The 23,007-nt window shown below is 41.1% G+C and overlaps 1 protein-coding gene across 1 annotated transcript; it reads right to left on the reverse strand.

Annotated features, from left to right (window-relative positions):
* Positions 1-1,210: 1,210 nt before the first annotated feature.
* LOC147141041 (BMP/retinoic acid-inducible neural-specific protein 3-like) lies at positions 1,211-21,856 on the reverse strand. Its single transcript, XM_086043729.1, has 8 exons — positions 21,591-21,856; positions 21,187-21,490; positions 13,684-13,886; positions 12,652-12,857; positions 10,549-10,654; positions 7,850-8,086; positions 5,220-5,442; positions 1,211-2,528 (listed from the first exon to the last, which is right to left on the reverse strand). The coding sequence occupies exons 2-8, from the start codon at positions 21,456-21,458 to the stop codon at positions 1,400-1,402; spliced, it is 2,376 nt and encodes a 791-aa protein (XP_085899855.1). The 5' UTR covers positions 21,459-21,490; positions 21,591-21,856; the 3' UTR covers positions 1,211-1,399.
* Between the last annotated feature and the right edge of the window lie 1,151 nt (positions 21,857-23,007).

Raw genomic sequence — 23,007 nt, forward strand, 5'->3', positions numbered from 1 at the left:
CCCCTCTCTAACTATATACTTAGAAATCTGTGCCAAGGCTAGTCCCTGAAAGGAGAATGGAGACCTTGTGTTTTGAGGCTCCAGATGGGATTAAAACAACAACAACAACAACAACAACAACAGCACACACATCTGCAGCTTTCCAGTGGGGAAGATATTAACAGTGCAAGACAGCTCATATGCTGGTGCTCGGTAACATTGTGATGAAAATGGCCAGCGCTTTTTCTGATCAATATTCAAAGAAAAATATCTATGATGTTTTTCGATGTATTTATTATGACTATTTATGGTGGCATTGTGCTATGATTTCAATTCAATTAAAGAGCTTCAGAAGAATTTTAATGGTACGCTGGCTTGTATCAGACGTGTCTTTTTGTCATTGCCATGGCAACTACGGATCACCTTCCTTCGTGGTCTATAATAATGGTGACAAACTCGCATACACACATTGCACATATTATGAGGCTGCCCGAGATGGCATGTGTACATGAGTTTGTCGCAAAGACGAAGAAACTGGGAATCATCCATCCATTCATTGTCGGAACCGCTTATCCTCACGAGAGTCACGGGTGTGCTCGAGCCTATCGCGGCTATTTTCGGGCAGTAGGTGGGGTACACCCTGGAACTGGTTGCCAAAATGATGAAATGAAGCATCACAGAACAAGTCAGAAATGAAAAAAAAAAAATCCAAATTTGCTAATGCTTGAATTGTATTGACATGTTATGAATGTGGCTTATTACGTTTCTTCGTAGAGACTGGCAGAAAAACAAATGATTAGGTCTGTAATCTAAATAATTCATTTGTAGTTTGTCATTTTAAACTTATTAACAGTCGTTTTTCAATTTCTGCTCATTTCATTTGACATTTGTGTTGATGCCTTTCATGTTTAAAAATTGAAACAAATTACAAAGGTGAGAGTTTATTTGCAAGTATGATTCTTGGTTTTTGCATTTGTTTTTTTTGTCCGCCGTGGTCAGTTTGTCAACAAATACAACACTTGATTTATATTTTACTTCACGACTGCAGGCGAAGCTTTGAGCAACACCCCAAAACAATTAGGCCCTATTGTGAGCAAAAGACGCTGCTTTTGTACCTTGGTTGTCAATCGAATTGGATCGAATCCCCCTCACATGGTGTGCATGGAATTGATTGAGTGTGCTTGTTGTCTGTGGCTATTTAATACCAATGAGAAGCATATAATTGCAACCGAAGATTTAAACATCCTTTATTCATAAAACTACATTGACGTTAGCATTGATTTTAATTGCACACAGCTTATGTACAACAAAGCCTTGAACAATGTACCATTCACTTGACAACAAATGGATCCAGCTGAAAGAGAATGCAAGCCTGTACTGTGTACTGTATGTGGCAAGAAAATAAAAAACAAATTAGCCATTAGCTACATAGTTTAGTCGCCTCATACTCCACGTAGCTCGGTTGTCTGGCACTGAAATTCTGCAGGGCAGTGAGGATCCTGGTCACGTCTGCGCTGGAGAGTTTAAGTCTGTGGCGGAGCAGACAGGCAAAAAGATCCACGTGGGGGGCCCCTGGAGGCGAGAGGCGGTTTACCCTGTAGCGCAGCTCCACCAGCTGCAACAGAGCCGAGTCCTGTGATCCCTGAGTGTACGGGTAGTCGATCTGCAGAATCAAGTCTTGGATTGCCTCAGGGTCAAAATGCATGCTGTATCCAAACAGCTGCATGCTGTTCACTTTCATATAACCTACGTTGTTGGGCGGCTCTGTCGCCTCCGGAGGCTCATAGTCCACTGAAGCGTTCTTGGATCCCAATGACGTGCCCTCCTTGATTCGGCTTCTCAAGTAAAAATGCACCGTCTCGAAAAAGCTCTTCCATCTGTTTCCAAGAGACAAAGTCCAGTTGTAACAGTCCAAGGGAATGTCCAATTTGGTCCGCTCCCAGTCGGGATAGCCATGTTGGCCGATAGGCATCGTCCAGCTCTCTGAATGGCTGCCTCCGAAAGGGTTCACAAAGAGCGAAAAAGCTGGCTCGAGGGTGCTGTTCCTGGTGAGGCAAAACTGCAAGGCGAGTCCAAGGAGCATGTGAACTCGATTGGATTTAACCCGGTTGCTCTTCAGGGTCAGCAGCATCCGCTTCCTCCACGACGGGTCAAACCAAGTGTTTATTCGCACGTCGTTGCTTACGAACACTGCATGCAGAGTGATGCGTGGATCGCGCCTCTGAAGAAGGTAGCGAAGCTCCATGTCGTGCAAGTCTTGATCACTCTCCAAACCCAGGTAAGGCTCCGTGGGGTCGGGCACCGCGTGCCTGCAGGACCCCTGGTTCAGGGTGAAGCCCGGATTGCAGCTGGAGCATCGGGTGCGATTCTCAGCCGAGCAAGATGAACAGCGAGGTCCGTCACCCGTGGGGCATGGGATGAGGCCTTGGCAAGGCGGGTGACTATAGGGACAGGAGCATCTGCGACTCTCATCATTGTAGATGCCCACTTGGTTGTTCTCACTGCAGTACAAGATGGAGAGGGTGTAGCTCAACCAGAAGTGCAGAGACCTAGGAGAAAATCACATCTTGTGAGTGTGGGATTTGATCAAATGCGCTCCATTCTTCTTTTCTTGCATCCTTTTTGTATATCTGTGGCTAATGACTCTTAGCTCCCCTCTAAATGGCTTTGCCTTGCCTTTGATACTATCCTCAATTAGTTTGCCATTGAGGATTTTTCTTTTTAAATGCATTTTGCTAAAAGAGAACCATTAAGACACTTTGATTCCTTCACGGTCCTTCTAAATTACAAGTACCACTCGTCTCTGGTTTTATATCTTGTAAATATATACAAGAGAAGGGTAATGGGTGTGCATTTTCGATTCTTATTCCGACTGATTCGAATCATACAGTTAACAGACCATTTAGCATTTTATAAAGACGATATTTTTCAGAGATCGAATCAAAGAGAAGCAACAGATGGAAACACACCCGCGCACAAACAATTACACTTTATATGCTTGTCTAATAACTGCTATTACGTATTACTACACGATACATACTTCACATTAAAAACATCTATTGGACTTTAAATATACAATAAGACTTGTAAGCACATGGAAAATTTAATAAACCTATAAAATAAATGCTTCAGAGGGACGCAAACAATAAAAGAAACAGATGTACCGACTGACCCAAAACCAATATTGCCTTATTTTATTTTACAAGCAGCGAGTGTGTAATAAACAAGTGTAATTGGATTTCAGACTGAGGCACTGCCTAATTTTGACTGGTAAGCTGGTGGTTTGTGCAATTTCATTAATGTCCCTCCCACAAGAAGCAACAACTCGACCGCACTCATGACCACAGTGGCCGTGATAAGCATCCAGGTGAGATCTGTGCTGAAACAGCAGCTGTCGCAAGAAAAAAGAATAGATAGAGCAGTAATGGATACCAACAGCGTAGCCGCAGCTGAAATTCTTGAAAAAAATGGTAAACGGTAAATGGACTGCATTTATAGAGCACCTTTCTAACTTGAAACTACTCTGAGTGCTTTTACAATGTTGACGTGCTCGCAAACAGTAATGGCGAATGCTGGCTGACATAGAAATAAAGTATATGGCTCATCCACACACTCATGTCGCAGCTTAAGCTGCAACTGTCGCTATTAGTACCTGGCTTAGGACTACTTTGACAACATTTGGGAATTGAACCGGAAATTTCGAGATACTTGGCAACCAGATGAACACTTGTCCTGATGTGTTTGTTGCAATACATGGAATATTATTGTTAGAAGGACTCTGAATGAGGCATGTGATTGAATGTTCGCCTTTGCAAATTGTTGAAGAAAACTATAGGTTGGAGACATTCTTGTCTTCTCTACACGGACTTGCATTTTGATTGTTTTGTTTTTTTTTTAATTTCCCTCCTGTTGGTTTGAACCCAATAAAGACAGGATATTGCCTTTTTCGCAGTGACACGGCTTCACCCAATCTGGAAATTAGTTGTGTAATGACGTTCGACCCAGCATCTGGTGTGAAGTATGCCAGTAGGAGAAATTGAAACTTCCCACCCTGATCCGCTGTTCCGGGATTTGTCATTTGCACAGCTGTCATCCCGTTCTGTTACCTTCACACATTGGATATATTAGCAGGAAGACTACATCTTCCCACTCCGTGTCAGTGACGTTTACACTGGTCCCAATTATAAGACGTATAGGAACACTTGGGTTTTAGTTTTTGCGGGGAAACGTGTTTCTCCTCTGTTCGGATGAACGATCTAAATCTCAGACAAAATTGCTAATTATTTTCCCAGATGAGTCTGATTAAAGGAAAATAACTTAAGGCTGTTGCCGCACATTATTAAGAAAGTCACAGTTTGTAATGTGAATTATGTGGGGAAAAGGGATCTCACTGCTGATGGCAAAAGGAATGAAAATACCAGATATCAAGAAAATCACCATAGTAAAAAAAAAAAAAAAAAAAAAAAAAAAGGGTTATTTATAAAGCTAACTAAGGCAAGTTTCTGTCAGGCTAATACATCATATGAAGTTGTTAAGCTGAAAGCAGATGAAAAAAAAGTCACTGATGGGTTTTTGCATTTGGTGTCTCGGGAGTCCCAAGAAGCTCTCATTGCAGGAGCCTCCAAGGAGAAATGTTTGCAGTGGGCTGATGATGACTAATTTCAGATGGTTTTGCTTACTGATAACCGCAAAGTATTCTTTCCATCTTTCCTGTACACTACTGGCATCAGTGAACACATTTCCATCTCTACCTGCTGCACATTTTTTCCCATCTCTAGCTCTTTGTCTGGACAACCTGTAAAAAATCTTTCTCACCTTCTTTACTGACCAACCTGGCATACATGTCATCATATGCCTCGTTATTTTTATTCTGTGTATAAGTGAAGGAAGACTGGCAAAGTAACAATTTCATTGCTCAGTGCTACCGTTGTGTTTTTACCCCGCATATAACAAATGAATATGTTGAATCTGATGTTATTCTCAGGAATACATTCGAATGTTTTTGACCGCCGATAGGGTAAGATGTATATACTTAAATGATGAATGTGATATCTGGTCTTGCCTGTACACTAACAGTGATTCAGTCATTTTGGTTAGGGATGGTTGTGACATATCATCAAGCGTATAAGCCTTTAAAAAATACAATTAAACAAAAAAAATATACTCGATTGTGTAAAAGCAGCCACCGTGCGCCTTGGAAACTGATTAAAAATTCCACTTATTTCTATTTTGCATCTCACCTCGGCCTCTGCAGGACGATTTTGGGCTGTTTACGGCACCTCTTACTGAGGCTGAAGAGCTTGTTGACGGTGCGGCGAGCTTTGGTGAAGAGCTGCTGGCTGCTGGTCTCCAGTTGCCTGTAGCGCTGGAGCAGGCTGGCATCTGTCCTCCATAAGTGTTCCACAACAGATGTGTTTACAGCGTAATGCGTTGGCAGCTTTCCAACAAAGCTTTGGAATTCCTCTGGAAGGAGAGAAGAGCATCAAGGTGCAAAATATGCTGGTGGATATTATCCAGAGAATAACAATCTGAACTAAAATACTGACTACTTCTCATTGGTTGTCCCAGAAAAGCAAACAACTCAAGAGGAATACCAACAGAGAGCACATAAAGTGTGTATAAGGGTTGAAACCAAAACCCATTTGAATTGGAAAATCCGTCTTGTTTTAAAGGATGTCAGTGCATCAAATCAAATTGTTCCACTTTAAATAGCACCTTCCTTCAACATTTTGCATAAAATCCTGACATCCATCAATTTTCTATACAGCTTATTCATACTAGGGTCACGGATGAGCTAGAATCTCAGCTGACTTTGGCCAAGAGGCTAGCTGCACTTCGAACTGGCCGCCAGCCAACTGCAGGGCACGTATCTTCATTTAAGAATCTTCATTTCTAGAATCTTCATTTAACCTAAGAGGCATGTTTTTGCTACGCAGGATGCCGGAGTACCCAGGCGAGCACGGCGAGAACATGCAAACACCAGAGCTGGGCATTCTGTCAGGACAGACGGACGCCCGTTTTGCCGACGGATGATGTAAGACGAGAAACTAAAAAAAAAAAAAAAAAAAAAAAAAGACGGACTGAGCACTGACGGAAGTGGGTTTTCGTCCGTCAATGTAATTGCAGCTAACCGGGTCAAGTACGGACCAAGTTCACAGTCAGTCACTGACGGAAACACATTCTACCTGTACAGTAGGTGGCGGTATGCACCAAAGAGTTGCAATCTGCCAATAAACTAAGAGAAGAAGAAGGAGGACGGGAGATGGACGAAGGAACTGAGAAAGAAAAAGATCGCCTTCGGTGTGACAGATCATGGATAGAGTTATAGAAAGGAGCAGGAGAGACGGGAGCATGAGTGTGACCGACTTGGATTGGATTCTAACCTTGGCCACAATGCGGAGCGGGGTCCTGGTTAAAGTCAGTCGTTTTAAATTTAGAAAAACTGAAAACAGGTAGCCAGCAACGTGCTCCCGCTGTACTTTACAGTTCAATAGATTGTGCAAATAAGTGTTGTGTAAAACTCTTTGGTTAGCTCCGTATGATGTTGATACACTGATATATAGTGCCCTCCATTTAGTATTTTAATCAAATTGGATGGATGGATGGATTTTTCATTTGTTGGGCTATGATGTGTTTTGTTTTTTTCTGACGGACTGACGATTGATGGACTTGTGGACCGGTGAAATTTGCTGATGTCCTACAATAGCAGTGACGAACTGTAATTTAGCGAAGATGGAAGCACGGTTGAAATAAAGATAACAGACTGACGGACGGACAATTACAGTTTGGTATAGTTTGAAATAATGATGACTGCGCATGATGGACGGGTGTCTCGGCCGCTGGCAAATGACGAATGACGGGCCGGCTAATTTTACTGATGCTCCCACCTTCGGCAAACACCACATAGAAAGGCCAGAGCCCGGATTTGAACCCTCAATGTCAGAAGTGTGAGGTGCATTTGCAATGCATCATCCTGCCTAAAATCCCAACAAATCCTTTAAAGTGTTCTTCCATCATACTCAAGGGGTGGGATAACCTTGAATTTTAGGTTATGCCTTTTTATTCGTGCCGCAAAACAGATTAAATGAGACTTTCTGCAAACCTCTAGGTATATTGCTCGCTAAACGCCAGTTGAGGCTGCTAATCCAATCAGGGACGGGTATGTTGTGTTTATGGTAATGATAGCTTTGTTTCAAAATGATACAATATTACATTATTAGGTCCTAGAACGGGAGCCGTGCTTTGTTTGATCGGTGGAGCGTTTATTTGCGCACAAGCCAATTTGCTCAATGCAAAGCTGTGGCAAATTACAAGAGGGGCACAAAATGAGGACAGCAGACTTCTTAGTGGTGGCCACAATCAATTAGTAAGCGCCACGCTGTTACAGGTATATTTGCAAATCCTGGTGATAAGCAGTCATGTTCGAACTGCAGCGGCATGACTTTGTTAAAGATATTTCAGATTGAATTAGTCCATTAATTAGATGTTTTGATTAGTGACTCGCATTAACACTTTGGTATGACAAAATGAACTTTAAGTGGCCTTGTGTTCCACCCAGTCCAAGCTCAAGCGCCTATTGAGAGCCGCACCGTGAGATGTGACACTTTTGAGTGGCAGGTCTTTTGATTCAGACTGGCACCACTTGACAGCCAAACAAGAGTTTAGAACGAGAACAAGACATAGCTTTTCTGTTCATGTTAGCACTCAAATCCGAGTACGATTCTGCTTCTTCTGGATAACAAGCGCCTAAAGTTCACAACCATTTCATGCAGTGGCGCTCCCACTGGCGCTTGTTGATTGCACGTTGGTGTCACGCTGACATTTTCAAATGACTTCTAAGGGCAACAATAAATCATGACCCCTGACTCACCGGATGCCTCAAACTCCTGGTTGGTCCGTCTCCAGGCCTCTCTCATGCGCGCAAGGTTGTTTTCCAGAGTGTCCAGGTCAGCGTGAGGACAGTTACACTGTGGAAATTCCACAGTGCACTCACACCAGCATTCGCCGTTTTGGCACATAAAATGACCCTCGGATTTACAGCCAATGTAGTTGAGAGCCGCCTGAATGAAGCGGCTCTGCAAGTAGCTCGGGAGGACGACCTGCAGCCCTGTGGAGCGTGAAAGACAGGACCAAGGCAATTATTATACTGCCCCATGAAAGATGAGAGAATGAGGCTGCTGCTTATAATTATCATCAACAAATGGCATGACAACCGCGACAAACTAATTGTATGCTTACAGCCAGGCCTGATGACCGATTTAGGTCCAATATTTATTTCACCTCGGTGTTCAATTCATTATATGTAACATGGGCACAGCAGTTTATTTTGACGCCATCGCATTTACACCAACCCGCTGCCAGAAATTCTTACTAAAAGCTACTGAATGTTCTGACGAAAATAGCCCGAGTTATTACCTACACTTATGCTAGAGAATGGACTTTGTACTAGAATTGACTTTTTAAAAGGCAAATTCTACATTTGGGTGCATTAAAATCAATGCACTCTCAGCGTAGTTGTCAGAATCTCTTGAATACAGTGCAATGAGAGAGATGACCCTGAAAGCAGCAAGACAATTTTTCCTCAAATAATGGTCAGATGGCGTTGCTTTTCTGCAGAGAGAAACCGGTGTTAACTGTAGGTGTGTGGTGTGTGTGTATATATATATATATATATATATATATATATATATATATATATATATATATATATATATATATATATATATATATATATATATATATATAAATGTGTGTGTGTGTAACAGAGACAGGAAAAAAAACTTGGAAGTACTTATTGTACGACATTATTAATTACACTAAATCTGTGAATCCATACCTGACGTGTTTTTTATTCTATTCTCATTGATTCTTTGGTCATCCTCCTTAACCAAAGGGTGGAACAAACATTTTCCACGTGTTCCCCTACTTTAATAATTAATGTGGCACTGCCACTTTTAAGTTGTGTTCACACCTTTGACTCCCCTTTTTCTTGTGATGTTCATGGGGAGGTAAGCACTTTTACAGCTGGAGAAAATGTTGTTGTTTTCATTTACAAGTTTAAGTGTTTTGATGCATTGTCGTGCCATATGATTTGTGTAGGGGCGCGCTGTATCGCTACATTTGACGGGAGGATTTTGATTTGTGCTTTAAATACACAACAAACTTTACAGTGTGATCTACACAAAACTTTCCATGAAGTAAAACATAAAACATATACAGAAAAAGTAAAATGATAATGATAATAAATAATACAATCACAACTAATCAGACACATTTTGTTCTCCAATGAAAATACACTTTAGCTCCGCTCACATTGGCACTTGTCATACAGGCAGTGCAGTGTTTTTTTTCCCTCTCGTGGCACATGTTTGAAGCTCAGCTTTTAGCAGATGAGAGAGGAGCAAAAGATTGAAGTCTTCTTTGACCCGCCTGAGGGCGTCAGGATCATAGATGTCGCGATCAGAGAGTGTATGATGTCACTCACGGTTTGCTACCGGCTGGGTTTGCAAGTAAACAAGCAACTGTAGTTTTCTAACAGGCAGTAGTTCATCTGTTGGCAAATAACACCCAGAAAAATCGGGTCAAATTTTGTTGTCCCATCTAGTCGTCACTCATACTTCACTTTTTTTTTTTTTTGTGCCGACCCTCATTCTTCTCCATAATTTTAATCAAAGATGTCTTTAATGTGTCCCTAAAAGTATTTTTGATGCTGATTTAAAGGTCTTTCCGTTTTTTCAAGCACATTGTTTTTGGGAGATATTTTCATTTTTTTTTTAAGCTTGGCCTATAAAAGCCTATAAAAAATCCACCTTTTGCCTAACCTAACCCTTCATGCATAGATATTACAAAATGTATTATTATTATTATTATTATTATTATTAGTGGTATTAGTATTAATAGTATTATTATTAAAACGTGTTGATGTAGAGAAAAAATTAGGGCCGATTTGGAATCAGCGCCCACCTCAAAAATAAAATCTCAAAGTTTACCGGTACTTGCATCTCAGATTTCAATTTTTTTTTTTAATGTGTTGATTACATTTTTAATGCATGAATGCTGGCCGTTAAGGTGCAAAGCGACAAGTGCCATCGCAGTCAAGCAGGGACAGTCCAAAAAGCGCAGATGTTTTCCACCCTCATTCGTATCGGTGTCCTATCACTGTGTTTAGGCGCAAAACAACATACGCCGATAATCTCCTCCAATGAATATCATGGCCAAAAACAGTCAACAATGGGCCCTCATGGCGTACAACATTAAAGAACAAAAAGAGTGTAAAAGTACAAACTAAAGAGAAAAAATAGCGGTACTTGTGTAAGGCCTCAACAACCCATGACTAAAACCTATCTATGAGAAACCTAGTGAAGATAGGCTAACATGACCTATGCTACGGGTTTAGCCAACTGTGAGTGGCTAACTGAAGCGGAGCCATGCCAGCTAAAGCACAACTGATTTTGAATGACAAATGATGTTTTAATATAGTATAACGTCTTATACAAATGTGCAATATACAGTATTTATACATACGTTGCCAAAATATTCATTTTATTACAAAATGGGCCATTTTCTTACCGTGTAGTTGAACCTTGTTCTCTGGACTGTGAACGAGAACAGAGCTAACGGTGTCCAGATTGTCATAGTTGCTGCATCCAAGTGGCCCAGTCCTGGTTTCTGTTACCTGCATACATGTACAAATAGAAAAAAGAAGGGAAAAAAAAATCTTTTGTCATGTCACAATGTCTTTTTTTGGAGGGGGATTAGCCTATAGCCTATGTATTTCATGTAGCCTACAATCTGAAGAGGTGCAGTTTTGCTAGCGACAGCCTACCAGTGCCACATTTTCACTGCACAGTACTGCTCAGCTGTACTCGCCTAGGTTCTGGTGCAGTCAATTTTCCACTTCAAAATAGAATGACAGTAGACTATAAAAACCATACACCTAGATTGCATAAGTTGGAATGAGACACGCTAACAAACAATCACAATGCAGAAGTAAAATACTCCCACTTCCAGCGCCAAAGTACAACAGCAAAGTAAGCTAACGTTAGCATGTTTATTTATTTTTGTCCTTTCTATACATGTGCGATGGATTGTTATACATTTGTTGCTTACTGAATGTAATGAATCTGCTCAACAAAATGTGCACCCTTGTGTAGATAGTTAGGGTTATTAGCCACCTTGACATCCAAAAGTTGATTCACTTGGGCTTGTGCATCTAAATAACCGGAACAGCCCATGAAAAGCATTTTATACCTCAAATCACATTTGAATGCAACTACACTGTGATGAAATCCCCCAAAAGGTCTTTAATTTAGCAGCTTCTTCTTCTCAGAGTGAACCATTATAGGGAGGAAATCCACTTTGCTCTGGCCACCTAACATCAGACCGATTCACTCCTAACTTCATTCCTCCAGTAATTGACCCTGCTGTCGAATCTAGAAATTTGAAAGCACAAATCTACTGAAGCTTAAGTTACAAATCCTTCCTGGCATTTCCAACATTGTATGATTTTAATGAAAGGATATCAATGGAAGCTGCTGTTTTTTTACATCCCTCATAAAGAGTGATATTCATTCCCCACCCCTCACCTCCCCGTCTTCCTCATCTGCTCTTCACTAAATGGAGAACAGGCTGGCTGGGAATTAATGGGATGCTATTGCTAATCGATCAAGCCGACAGATAACCATAAGCAGATGTTTGTGGGGTGGCACTTGTCTTCATCAGCAGCTACTCACTTTAGCATCTATGTTTTACCCTGGGGTTGATGTATGCGTTCTCTCTAATAGCTACTTGAGATGTTAAAACGGATGATTGGTGTTTCATTGTGAGGCCTTGAAACCGCTGCACTCGTCCACTTCGCTTAAGGCTTTCCTTTGGGGGTGGCAAGGCCATATATTTGCATTTGAATTGAACAATGAAGTATTCCTTTCAATGTAACAGTTAACTTTTTGGCTATACATTTATAGGATTGAGCTGACAAACATTGTTAACTGATATACATTATACGTACATCTCAGAGGCAGACACGGCTTAAAAATGTAACCGCCTGTCAGGCACACTCAGTAAACATACATGTGTCTATTTACAATTGCCTAATAGTATTCAGCCTTCCTGATTTAACAGGTAAAGAAATAGTTCGCCTTAAGTGGTAAGATGACACAGTCAACCAAAGGTGATTTTCAGTGATTTCACTTTGATTTTTTTTTTTACTCTTTAAGAGGTCTTTGCAGATACGCTGGATGTTTACACGGTTTTACTTGTTTCACGTATATTTGGTAATTTTCAGTATGCTGAGAGAAAAAACCCCAAACAAAAATAATTTTAGGGTTGCAACAAATGTGGTACCTTACACATATATAATAACTAGCTTTGATTGACACTGACAGTGAGGGATTAAGGTTGAGGTATGTTAAGGGTTCTGAATACATTAAAGAAATGCTCATTGAATATAAACCCAGTAGGGTTCTGAGGTCTGCTGACTCGGGTCAATTAGTGGAGCCCAGAGTTCAAAGCAAACATGGTGCCTCAGCATTTAGCCGCTCTGCTGCACGCAAATGGAATACGCCGCCAACAGAATTGAGCTGGAGAGCAGCCCGGCCGCCTTGAGGTGGTGCAGGCAGATGAGCTGCTCCATCTCCCATCACACTTGTCATCTTTTTACATGTGTCTACACACCCGTATGGCAGTCGAAGCAATCTGGAGGTGGTGAAGCCTGCGTAGGGTACTCTCTCTGTCTGTGAAGTAGGAAGCTGCCAGCTGGTGAAGCGCCTCCAGCGTAATTGCCCCGGTAGTGTTGTTGCTTTTAGTGCCCTCAGCCCCCACCACCGGAGATTCCTGACCCAGCTTCCTTTTGTCCACAAATATGGTTAAGGATTCTTCCCCTGGTGGCAGTCACACAGAGCGAAAGCAAGCTTCATTAGCTCTGACAGAGCAACACTAATCACCTTTCATTAGCATCTCTACATATTAGATTGAAAAGTAGTAATTAAGTACTGTGGAGGAACTGACAGTTAGGATGAATTGAGGCAAAGTCACAGAAAAGGAACAGATTATTTATTCATCATCATTAATCAAAGCCAATTGATTATTATCATAATGTCACATTCCGTGGTACTGGGTACCAATGCAAATCTGATCCATCCCAAAATACAATGGATGTGTCTATACAAAAACAAATCTTTGGTAAGAATAGCACTGTCGCTGTCTTTTCTTTTCAACAGTAAACGTAATCACATCAGTCACCTCACCTCATTAGTGTTAGTGCAAAAATCTGGTTTGGATAAGGCATCAATATGCAAACAACAAAAACTGTAGGCTACAATGAGAAAATGTGCTTATCTCCATCCTACCATTCATTTCTTATACTACTTCTAATGATTAGTGTATCACCTAGCTGGGTTTTACCCCATCACCTTTTAGACAAGGGGAGAAGTACACCCTAGACTTGTTCAATAAGAGACAATAGCAGTGAAGAATATCCATTTACGGTTGCATGTTGTTTATGACACAAGACCAAAAAATGCACACATTTGTTTCATGCTTATTCCAACTCTTGGTAGTTTTAACTTGACCCAATCAACACCCCCCCCCCAAAAAAAAAAAAAACAACAATTATATGCTTTGTTGTTTGGAAGAAAGATAGATGGTAAAAAGTGGTGTCCTATATACTGAAATGTGAGAGATGCTGGCCCGGGTGTTTTAGCGTACCTCCCAGTGTGGCAGAGAGGAGGAGATGGGTGCCATATTTTTTGATTAGACTCTCGGTAATTGCGCGAAGGCTCGGCCGTCTTCCCAGCTGGCGGATGGTGTGCATGAATTCGGGGTCGAGGGGCAGAGCCAGACCACGACTGCCACCGAGACTCTCTCGTTTCTCCACCGCCAGGCTGTTGACCTTCCATCGACCAAACTCCCTGGACACACGCACGCACACGCACACACACATCTACACTTACTTGGCTGCAGCCTATCGTTGCATTTGTCACCTCCTAGTCACTCCATGAAGTCAATGTTACAGAGGTCATAGTGGGCGGCTGATGCTTTTCTATTATATTTTGTACATCTATTTTTCCCTCCCACCATCTTTCCAATCCAATTAAAAACAAATTGTAAGGTTTGCTTTCCTTATTCTTCCCAGCAGGTCGCAGGAGTTTACCTTTCGGATTAAACCGAATGAGTTGAAGCTGCAATGTAATCAGTTTAACTTTAGCCAAATTTGACACTAGATGAGGAATGTAAAGTGACAGTAATGGACACCATCTATCCATTTGATGGCAATCTCTCTCCAATGATTGTGAGGGCTTGAATTTGATAGTGGATGCAAACATCTTAAACATTTCTTTTTCTCTGTGGTTCTGCCCGTAAAAAAGCAGCAAACAACAAGCAAATAGTGTAATTAAATTTATGTCAATGGTATTTTACTATTGTGAGGTTTTTCATGTATATTATGCTTTTTTTAAATTTAGTAATTGATTTTGCAGTGAAATATTGTAAGCTTCGGAGGATATAGAAACACAGTACATGTTTCGACACTCATTTTATACACACAACATCTCACCTCATCAAGAGATTGGCAAACTGTACTGAATTATTTGTACTAGCTTTAAAGGTCGTATTTAATTTGGTTTCTCCCAGTGGATTTCTAACGTTAGCTGTGTAAACCAAGAGCTGAATCCAAAAGTGTGACAAAAATAGAGAGGAATTATGTAATATAACTCAAATAAAATATATAATGGCTTTTAATGACGAGTATACCATGTGCTTACTGCGGCTCAGTATTTAGTTACTTCAAAGAGCATCTTTTAACTTCTTTGATAGCCAGCGTACAATCTTTTATTATTATTTATTTCATTTAAATGACTTTACAAATCAGTTCCTCATCAGTCTATTGACTTCAAAGTTGAAATAACCCTAAATAAAATATTTGCTTACTTTAAAAGATATGCAGAATGTTAAACTATACAATGTTGATTATACACACAAAATGAAGACTAAATAATTGAATGGAGTCATTTAAGCTCCTGTGCAGTTTCTAAAGTAACAGATCTGTAACTTAAGGCTTATTTTTGGACCTGAATCCTTTAAACTCCTTTGAACTAAACGATTGATTTTCTTGGGTTTTTATCTCTTCCAGTCAAGCATGGGCTGATGAGATTCAGGTGAATTAGCATGCAGTCATCATTCGGCATCAAAAGTGAGACCCAGCCTCGATTTTCTAGGTGAACGTTGATTATAATGCGCTGCTGTGATTGTGGGAACATGGCATCAGAACTAAGTGAAGTCAAATTGTTAGTCTTTCTCGTCAGCAAATCATGCTTAGGCTTTCTAATGGAGTGCTGCAGACCACTCTGGAAGGCTTTGTGGAGAATTGATTAGTTGTAACGCTCGGTCCAAAAGGACACATTCTAAAATGATTACTAGATCATGGTCCATTCACATAAAAGCTACTTCAATCGAGATGAAGAGCGCATGAGTCCAGTTAGTTAAATTGTCATTAGAAGAACATTTTATAATAGTGTTCTCAGAGGATAATTATATCTTGAAAATGTCTTTGGAGGGGAAACAAGGCCGAACCATTGCCTTGCGTTGGAATGAGCTCACCGGATTTACTGACGAATCCAAGTTTGGCATTTATGGGCGCAGCAAGAAGGTGTCCCTGCGTCAGGATGAACAAAATGCCAATTAAATACAAATACTGCAGAGATGAGCTGCACTCACTTGTTTACTTCTTTGAGCAGGATCCTTTGGCACATACCTCAAAGCTTGCTCAAAAACGACATCAAGGCCAAAGAAAACAAAACCTCTAGCCAAAGCCCTCAACCCCATTTGACGGTGAAAAGAGTTTAATAGAACTTTTAGGATGTTCAAATCATGCATATAAAACAGCTCGTTAAGTTTAGCCCATTCCAGCTAAAGAGCATTTGTTAATTGAACCAAAGTGGAATAGGTGGATATTGAAAATATATCTTCTTTTTTTTTGGATGGTGAGGCGGGGAACGAGGCAACTTTGGCAATAAAATGGTAGTCTTTAGAGAGAAACAAAAAACATCTTGACTGCTTCTGGATATTGATATCCTAAGTCATTTTTAACTTCATAATATCAATAAACAACACAAATGTGCTCTTTCTTTATGTCAGTTTATATCCTCACTCATCCAGGTTGAGTCACAATCTAAGCAGACTCTTCTTGTTTGTTGAATTTGTTATGTTTTATTCTTGTCTTCTGTAAACATTCAAAGATGACTTGGGTAATTATGCTGTTAAGCTAACAATTTGACAACATCAGTTCGGCGACTGAATGCACAATTTCACATATCTCAGTCCGGGACAAGCTTTTGTAAACAGGTATCAAAGTGGATTTTTTTCATTTTTTTTTTTTTATGTTGTCGTCTGAACTGCAAAAGGGTTGTTTGCGAAAAACGAGAATGCGGAAATGCTTGCGTATGTCAAATTCAATTCATCTATAGTGGAATAGGGCCATATGCCACTCATGATGAGTTTGATAAAGCTCCTCCTGAAAAAGTCTTCAACTACTGTGTCTCGTAGTGTCACATTAACCCACAATTCTTATTGTCAATCCAAATATACGCTGAGTCGACTATTAAAAAAAAAAAAACATTTTGCCGGCGGGACGAACAATTGCTGCATATGAGTGTTTAGTTGTTTCTGCCTCTCTGTGTAAACTGAAATTGCTTCGGCGATGTTGTTGTCTATACATCAAACTTGAATGACACAAAAAGTCCCATTTTTACAAGATTGTGTCAAAACATAGCCCCAAGTCAGTGTTTCACTATCAGCTGTCCTCATTGAGTCAAATCAGGGAACAAGCTGTGTTGGATGTAATTGGGGATTGTACGAGCATCCCCGGGGATACAAGCATCCCACTAGGCAGTCTTTCCGCTTCCATTGGTGTACTCGCTACACGATTGCCACATGTGCACATAGACTATGGAAGGTTTGAAAATATTATAATGCTGCAAGTAAACACGTCTCATTTATGCGCTTCTTGGACACAAATGTCAGTGAATGAAATCTGTTATTGCACCGTATTCTACTCCCACAGTGTCACTAGCTGCTTGCTGTGTCTAACTCTCTCTCCTTCTGGGAGGTAATCACTGCCATAAGAAAAACTGCTCAGCAGAGAAATAATTGGCGGACCAGGACAATGCGGAGTATGCCATTATGGCTAATTATCATAACGACTGGACAGACAGTCCGCCTTTGACGGACAGATGGGCAATGAAGAAGACACCCCTTTCTTTTTTTTTTTTTTTTTTTTTTTGCTGACAGCTATTCCATAGTAGACACATATGGCAAGCAGGGATTTTTTTTTTTGATAAAGGAATGTACTCCATTCTGAACATGACAGATTATTACATGCATTGTGAGCAATCAATTGTGATGAAAACAACTCAGTGGAGAGAGAAAAGGTGAAATGGGAGAACATCCCATGAGCCAATAGACAACGTAATCAGAAGCTGCTGGATGGCTGGCTAGCGCAACATATTTGGCTCAGTAAATTGTACATCGCAGAGGTCAGAAAGGTAGCAGAGCAATGTTAGCCCCAAGGTAGCTTCATATTGGACACTCCGTCAGTAGAAATCCATATCTATCCCTTTGGGTACACTGAAGGACTCCATAAGGATAATTTGGACTCCAAGGCACCTTTTTCAGGTATGACTGTAAAAGTCAAGTGTCAATAGAACCAAAACAGTACCTTTGAGGAGACCACCCAACTATAATTCTTGAAAGTGCTTCTCTCTATTTATGATTTAAAGAGACAGCATCTGTTTTCCTGATGCACCAATGCAATGAATACTCTGTTCCCAGTTATCATGCATTACAGTGTTACCTCACTTTTCGCAGGTGACCCACGTTGTGGTTGACCTTTTGATTTGTTTATGTATTTGCTACAGCTATGCATGAATGGGTGGTGACTCCAATTGAGTAGCGAATTGGCTGTTGACAACGTACACCGAATCAGAATCGTCCCATTTAAGTCAGAGCGGGTCGCGTCTCCGAGGAATGTTGAATGGCCACACTCACGTCTCGTTATGTGTGATGTAGTGTATGTGGGAGTGGCACATGAAGCGCACTGCCTTTGAGCCATCCAATCATTTGTCTGTGTAATAGAATGTTTATCTGGCTAATAAACATTAAACTCAGATGTTAATCAGTCAGTTAAAAAACCCAGCTAGATGGGTATCAAGGCCGGGAGACTACAGGTTAGCTTAGCGGTAGCTAGCTTGTATGACACAATGCAGGTGATTTACTGGACCAAAGCAATAAAAACATCCTGGATTCTATCGTTGGCCAGGATTCGACGAGGCATCCTGGAAGTTGAAGTAAGCTATTTTAAATTAAAAAGGAAAAATTTCCATTGGTTAACTTAACCCATTCAAGACGGGAGCGCATAACCGCGTTTCTACCACTAGAACCGGGAGCGCTGTTGCCTCATTCTACCTTTAAAGCTACCTTTAAATGTCGCAGATTTTTTTCGAGCCGTAGGCTAATGGCGGACGCCGTCGATCGCCCTGAGCTCTGAAATAAGTAACGGCAGTGACATATAGACGACGCGCTTGTGGACTTTGAACCAGTGGAACCAGTGGAACCAGTTCAACGTGATGTGATATGGCTTGTCGACAATGATCGATATTGACATCTTTGTAACAAAATAGAGGATGGTAATTACCACTCGATTTAAAAAAAAAATTAAAATAGTGCTTCTCTTGCACTGACACGTTATTTTTACATCTTCGATTGAAACATAATAGTACATTATTATTTACTAGTAAATAATAATAAAATCTGCCTGTGTGAAAGCCACATGTCTAAGTTCTCTAATTCTTTTAGAATTATGTTTCTGTCTGCAACAGGGGCTGAGATATTAATTATTTTGTACGTGTTGAATTTCTGGGAAAACGTCAGGTTTTCAAGGGTAATTCCATAGGCGACCTTAGGTTTTGGGGAGCTGTTGAGACAGGCGCTTTAGGCCTTAATGGGTTAAATGTTGCTTCATCAACGCACCAGTGCAAACACTCTGGTTCTATACTCTTTATAAAGCGCTTTGGACACAGTTGTCGTGCAGATAAAATAATTTACTATTTTGGCCAAATTAGGTTTTCATTTGTTGGACTAATGAAGTGTTTTTTTCGGGAGAATTAGTACAATTAGAAGTACAAAGAGTAACTGATTTGAGTTCAATCTGTATTCGCTTCTTAATATGAACGGGTATAGCAAATGCAGAATGTGGGTGTGAGTCGGTGCTCTAGCACATAGTTATGGAGATGAACATGATGATGGCCTGCACAGTAAATGAAAGCTTCAAAGCTCTTCTATCTTTTAAAATCTGTGAAAAAAAACCCAACGTGAAATAATGTGTTAAACCCGCACTAGATGAAATTTTGGTCACAACTGAAAACACTGCGATAGACTGAAGCCACAATAACTGAAAAGCAAAGAAAGTTAAATAAGCCAAATCATTGCAGTGTTAAATAATTTGTGTGTGCCTCAGAAAGTGTATTAAGGACACTTTCTCTCAGCTAAAAGCATCATATTTTGAAAGCGGCCGATAAAAATCCGCTGATGAGGGTGAGGCAGGTATTCAAAGCTGTGTGTCCCTGGAGTCGCAAGAAGCTCTCAATGTATGATCCCCCAAAGACATAAATCTGTATTTCGTCCACCCTTAGTCCCAAATTCACAAGGACAAATGTTTGCACGGCTCCCAGATACATTAAGACTCATTTTCAAACAGTTTGAATAACATGTCATACGATTTGAGATGTTGATGGATTGCAATGTTGTCCTTGATGCTACTATGCTTGTCTGTTCCCTGGCTATTGTCAGGGTGCCCTTGAGCAAGGCAACGTTCACCCACCAGCCCCTAGCTCAAGAGGTACAGCAGTGTTTGTGCGCCCATTTCACTCTGTGTTTGGTTCTGTGTGTGGTGTGCAGCGCAAAATATACACAGCAGAGCGTAAATTGAATGTCCCCTCGAGTGATAATTATCAGGATATTCAATAAAAAATACAAAGTAAAAAATGTCCCAGGAGGGCACAAAGTGATTTTTTTTTTTGGCAGGAATAAAGGAGAACGATATTGTAGGCCTTCAGGGTGCCTGAAGGTGTCAGAATGGCCTCTGCAAAATGTGTGGAGTTTCTAACTCTTCAGTTCACGTCACAGTAAAATAAAGACGAAAGAACAGAGTCTTCCGCTGTCAAATAATGCTCATGCATCATCGCACGCTGCACAAATGGCCACTGATGCTTTAGCTGCTGTGGGTAGAAAGGAAGAAAAAAAAATTCACAGTGTGGCCACATGCAAGTCCTCATTTCATCCCAAGACCTAAATCCTATTGAGAACCTGTGGAGCATCCTTAAATGTTCTTAATCATATGTATGTGATAATAGAAATACTACAGATTTTTGTCCATTTTTTAATTTTCTATTTAACATACCTAATTGTTTCAATAGAATCATAATTCGTACAACTGTATTTTTTTATGCCACTGTCATGTTGTTTTGTTCTCTAATGTATTTGAAAGATATTCACTGTAAATTGCATAAATTGCATTGAAACACTGTCTATAATGCAATACAGCATCATTGCTTACAATCTAATCGGGCCCTTCATTTGGAGTTAATGGCTTGAGGTTTAAAATAAGAAAACAGAAGAAAATTATTTTACCATTGAACAGTTGTGCTATTTCGGACCTCCCAGTTCAATTTCAGTTGTCAATGATAAATATCTACTATATCTTATTATGGAATACATTAAAAAAGGACCAAAAGATGCAAATGAGCATCAACAGTCATTTTGTTTCCTAAAAGAAAACACAAGACACAGTTTTGCTGGCATTGTGGTAATATCCCAAAAGACCTAAGAGCTCACTTAAGTTATGTGGAATCTTCTTGCTCTTTTTCAGTCCGCATATGTAAAGACAGCTTGGCTGAATTTCACATAGCTCAGTGTTGGCAGGTGTGATACCTGCGAGGGCAATCCTGAGAGTGGGCAGGCTTTCAGTACATCTCGACAGCAGCTGCCCTCACTGATTAATTCCACTCTGGTTTTCAGTGCCATGTTAGGTGAAATGAGAAACTGCGCGCACACACGGTGCACTGACCCAAAATGCATCAATTTTATATGCCCCCCCCAAACACACACACACACACACACACACACACACACACACTGGCTCACTCACACCTCTCTCACCTGTAGATCTTGTATCTGGTGCTAAAGCCCTGATGATGCCTCTCTGCAGCCTCGGTGAACTCCAAAGAATGGTGAAAGGGTCCTTTATCCGACAGAAGCCATGCTAGCGAGCCGCCGAAGGAGCCGCCGGCCGCTCCAGCGGCTCCGGCGGCTTCGTCTCCGGTGGCGGCGGCCCGCAAGGTCCGGCAGCAGCAGCAGCAGAGCCAGAGGCCGAGAGCCGCACTCGTCCATAGCAGAGACAGCCGCTTATGACTGATTCTCTGACGGCTCATGCTTCACCCAACGACACCTCATTCTCTCCGGACTGGGAGGGTTGAACAAAACATTTTGCTGAGAAGTGTGCGACAGAGACAGATAAAAGAAAAATAAAAGAAAAAAAAAGTATTTCAAATCATTGTACTCACCTGACTTTGCAAAGAGGACCAAATGATGGACTCTTTTGGAAATGAAACCAGTGAATACAAAAGGCGCTGAAATCGCAGTGAGTTCTTTCTTTCAACTTGATTTCCGCTCTAGCTCAACTTTGTCAAGAGGATGCAGCCCCCAAGTATCCGCGCATCGCTCCACTGGTCAAGTCTTAAACACACACTTTATTCCCGAGGTCCAAGCATCCGTTGGCTTCATCCCCACATAAGTCTCATATTGCTGTTGTTAAATCTCCTGTTTCCCCCCCCCCCCCCTCCTCCTATTTTCATGCAAAATTCTGCGCGCACACTGCTGCAGCAGCTGTTCTCCTCCTCCTCCTCCTCTTCCTCCCTCTGCTGTGTGAGCTGCTTGGTGAATGAGCGGCTGCTTCAACACAGAGAGCTTTTTCTCCTCACCACCACCCTAACCAGCCCCCCACCGCCCTCCCCGCCCCACCCCCCATCTAACACCACCTCTCCCCGAGCCAGTGAGGGAGAGGGTGATGTGTACAGTCTCAGTGGATTGCAGTTCTAAGGACAGCAGGATAAGCATCAGGAAATGCTTCTATCAGTCAACAGCACCTTCACATGATTCGTCCTCATTATTTGGGATCACAGCGTGTTCCACGGGCGTATAAATGTGTTAAAATGAGTCTTGTAATAGGCTCATTATCCCCCCCCTATTATTCCATTTTATTGTCCTGTGCCACAGCTTTACAGCCGAGGGCTTGCATGACTAAAGACACCTCATGTGAAGATGACAGTGCTAGATTTACCAGTGAGAGTAATTATTGGTCATTATCAGACAGTGGGTTTCTTGACACATTCAAGTTAATCAGCGCTTCAATGCTAATTCATTTCTTTAAAATTCCCATTTTGCCTCCATCTTTTGAGAAAAAGTCCAGGTTTGAAAAAAAAAAAAAAATCTCTAAAAAGGCTATTATCAAGTGTCTGCTGCTTATAAAGTGCATATTCCCACCCCCCAACCCCCCCCCCCCCGCCCCATGATGGCGATTCGTGAGACAGCTGTAGGAGCAGGTGTGCACGCAGATATTTTCTACCTTCCTTGCAGCGATATCACTTGCTAAATCTTTGAGATGTGAAAGTTGCAAGATACGTATTATATAGTTAAGTGAAAGCATTGGGTCAGCTACACAATTATACTGAGAGAAGCTTTTACGGCATTCTGAATACATATAAAGATGAGATGGGCAACTGGCGGCCGCTTGAAATGTTTTGGGGGGAAATTTTGTTTTGGCCCCCAAAAGCTTCCCAAAACAGTGGAAAACATCCTATGTACATGTTTTCCATGAATAATGGAGCAGAGAATTCAAAATCTAAATATCTTGAAAACAGGGGTGCCGGACTACGAATATGCAGCTTGTAGTTTTAAGTTGTAATATCACTAATCACCATT

This window comes from Filicampus tigris, chromosome 10, assembly GCF_054856515.1.
Source record: "Filicampus tigris isolate MCC_2025a chromosome 10, RoL_Ftig_1.0, whole genome shotgun sequence".
NCBI lineage: Eukaryota > Metazoa > Chordata > Actinopteri > Syngnathiformes > Syngnathidae > Filicampus > Filicampus tigris.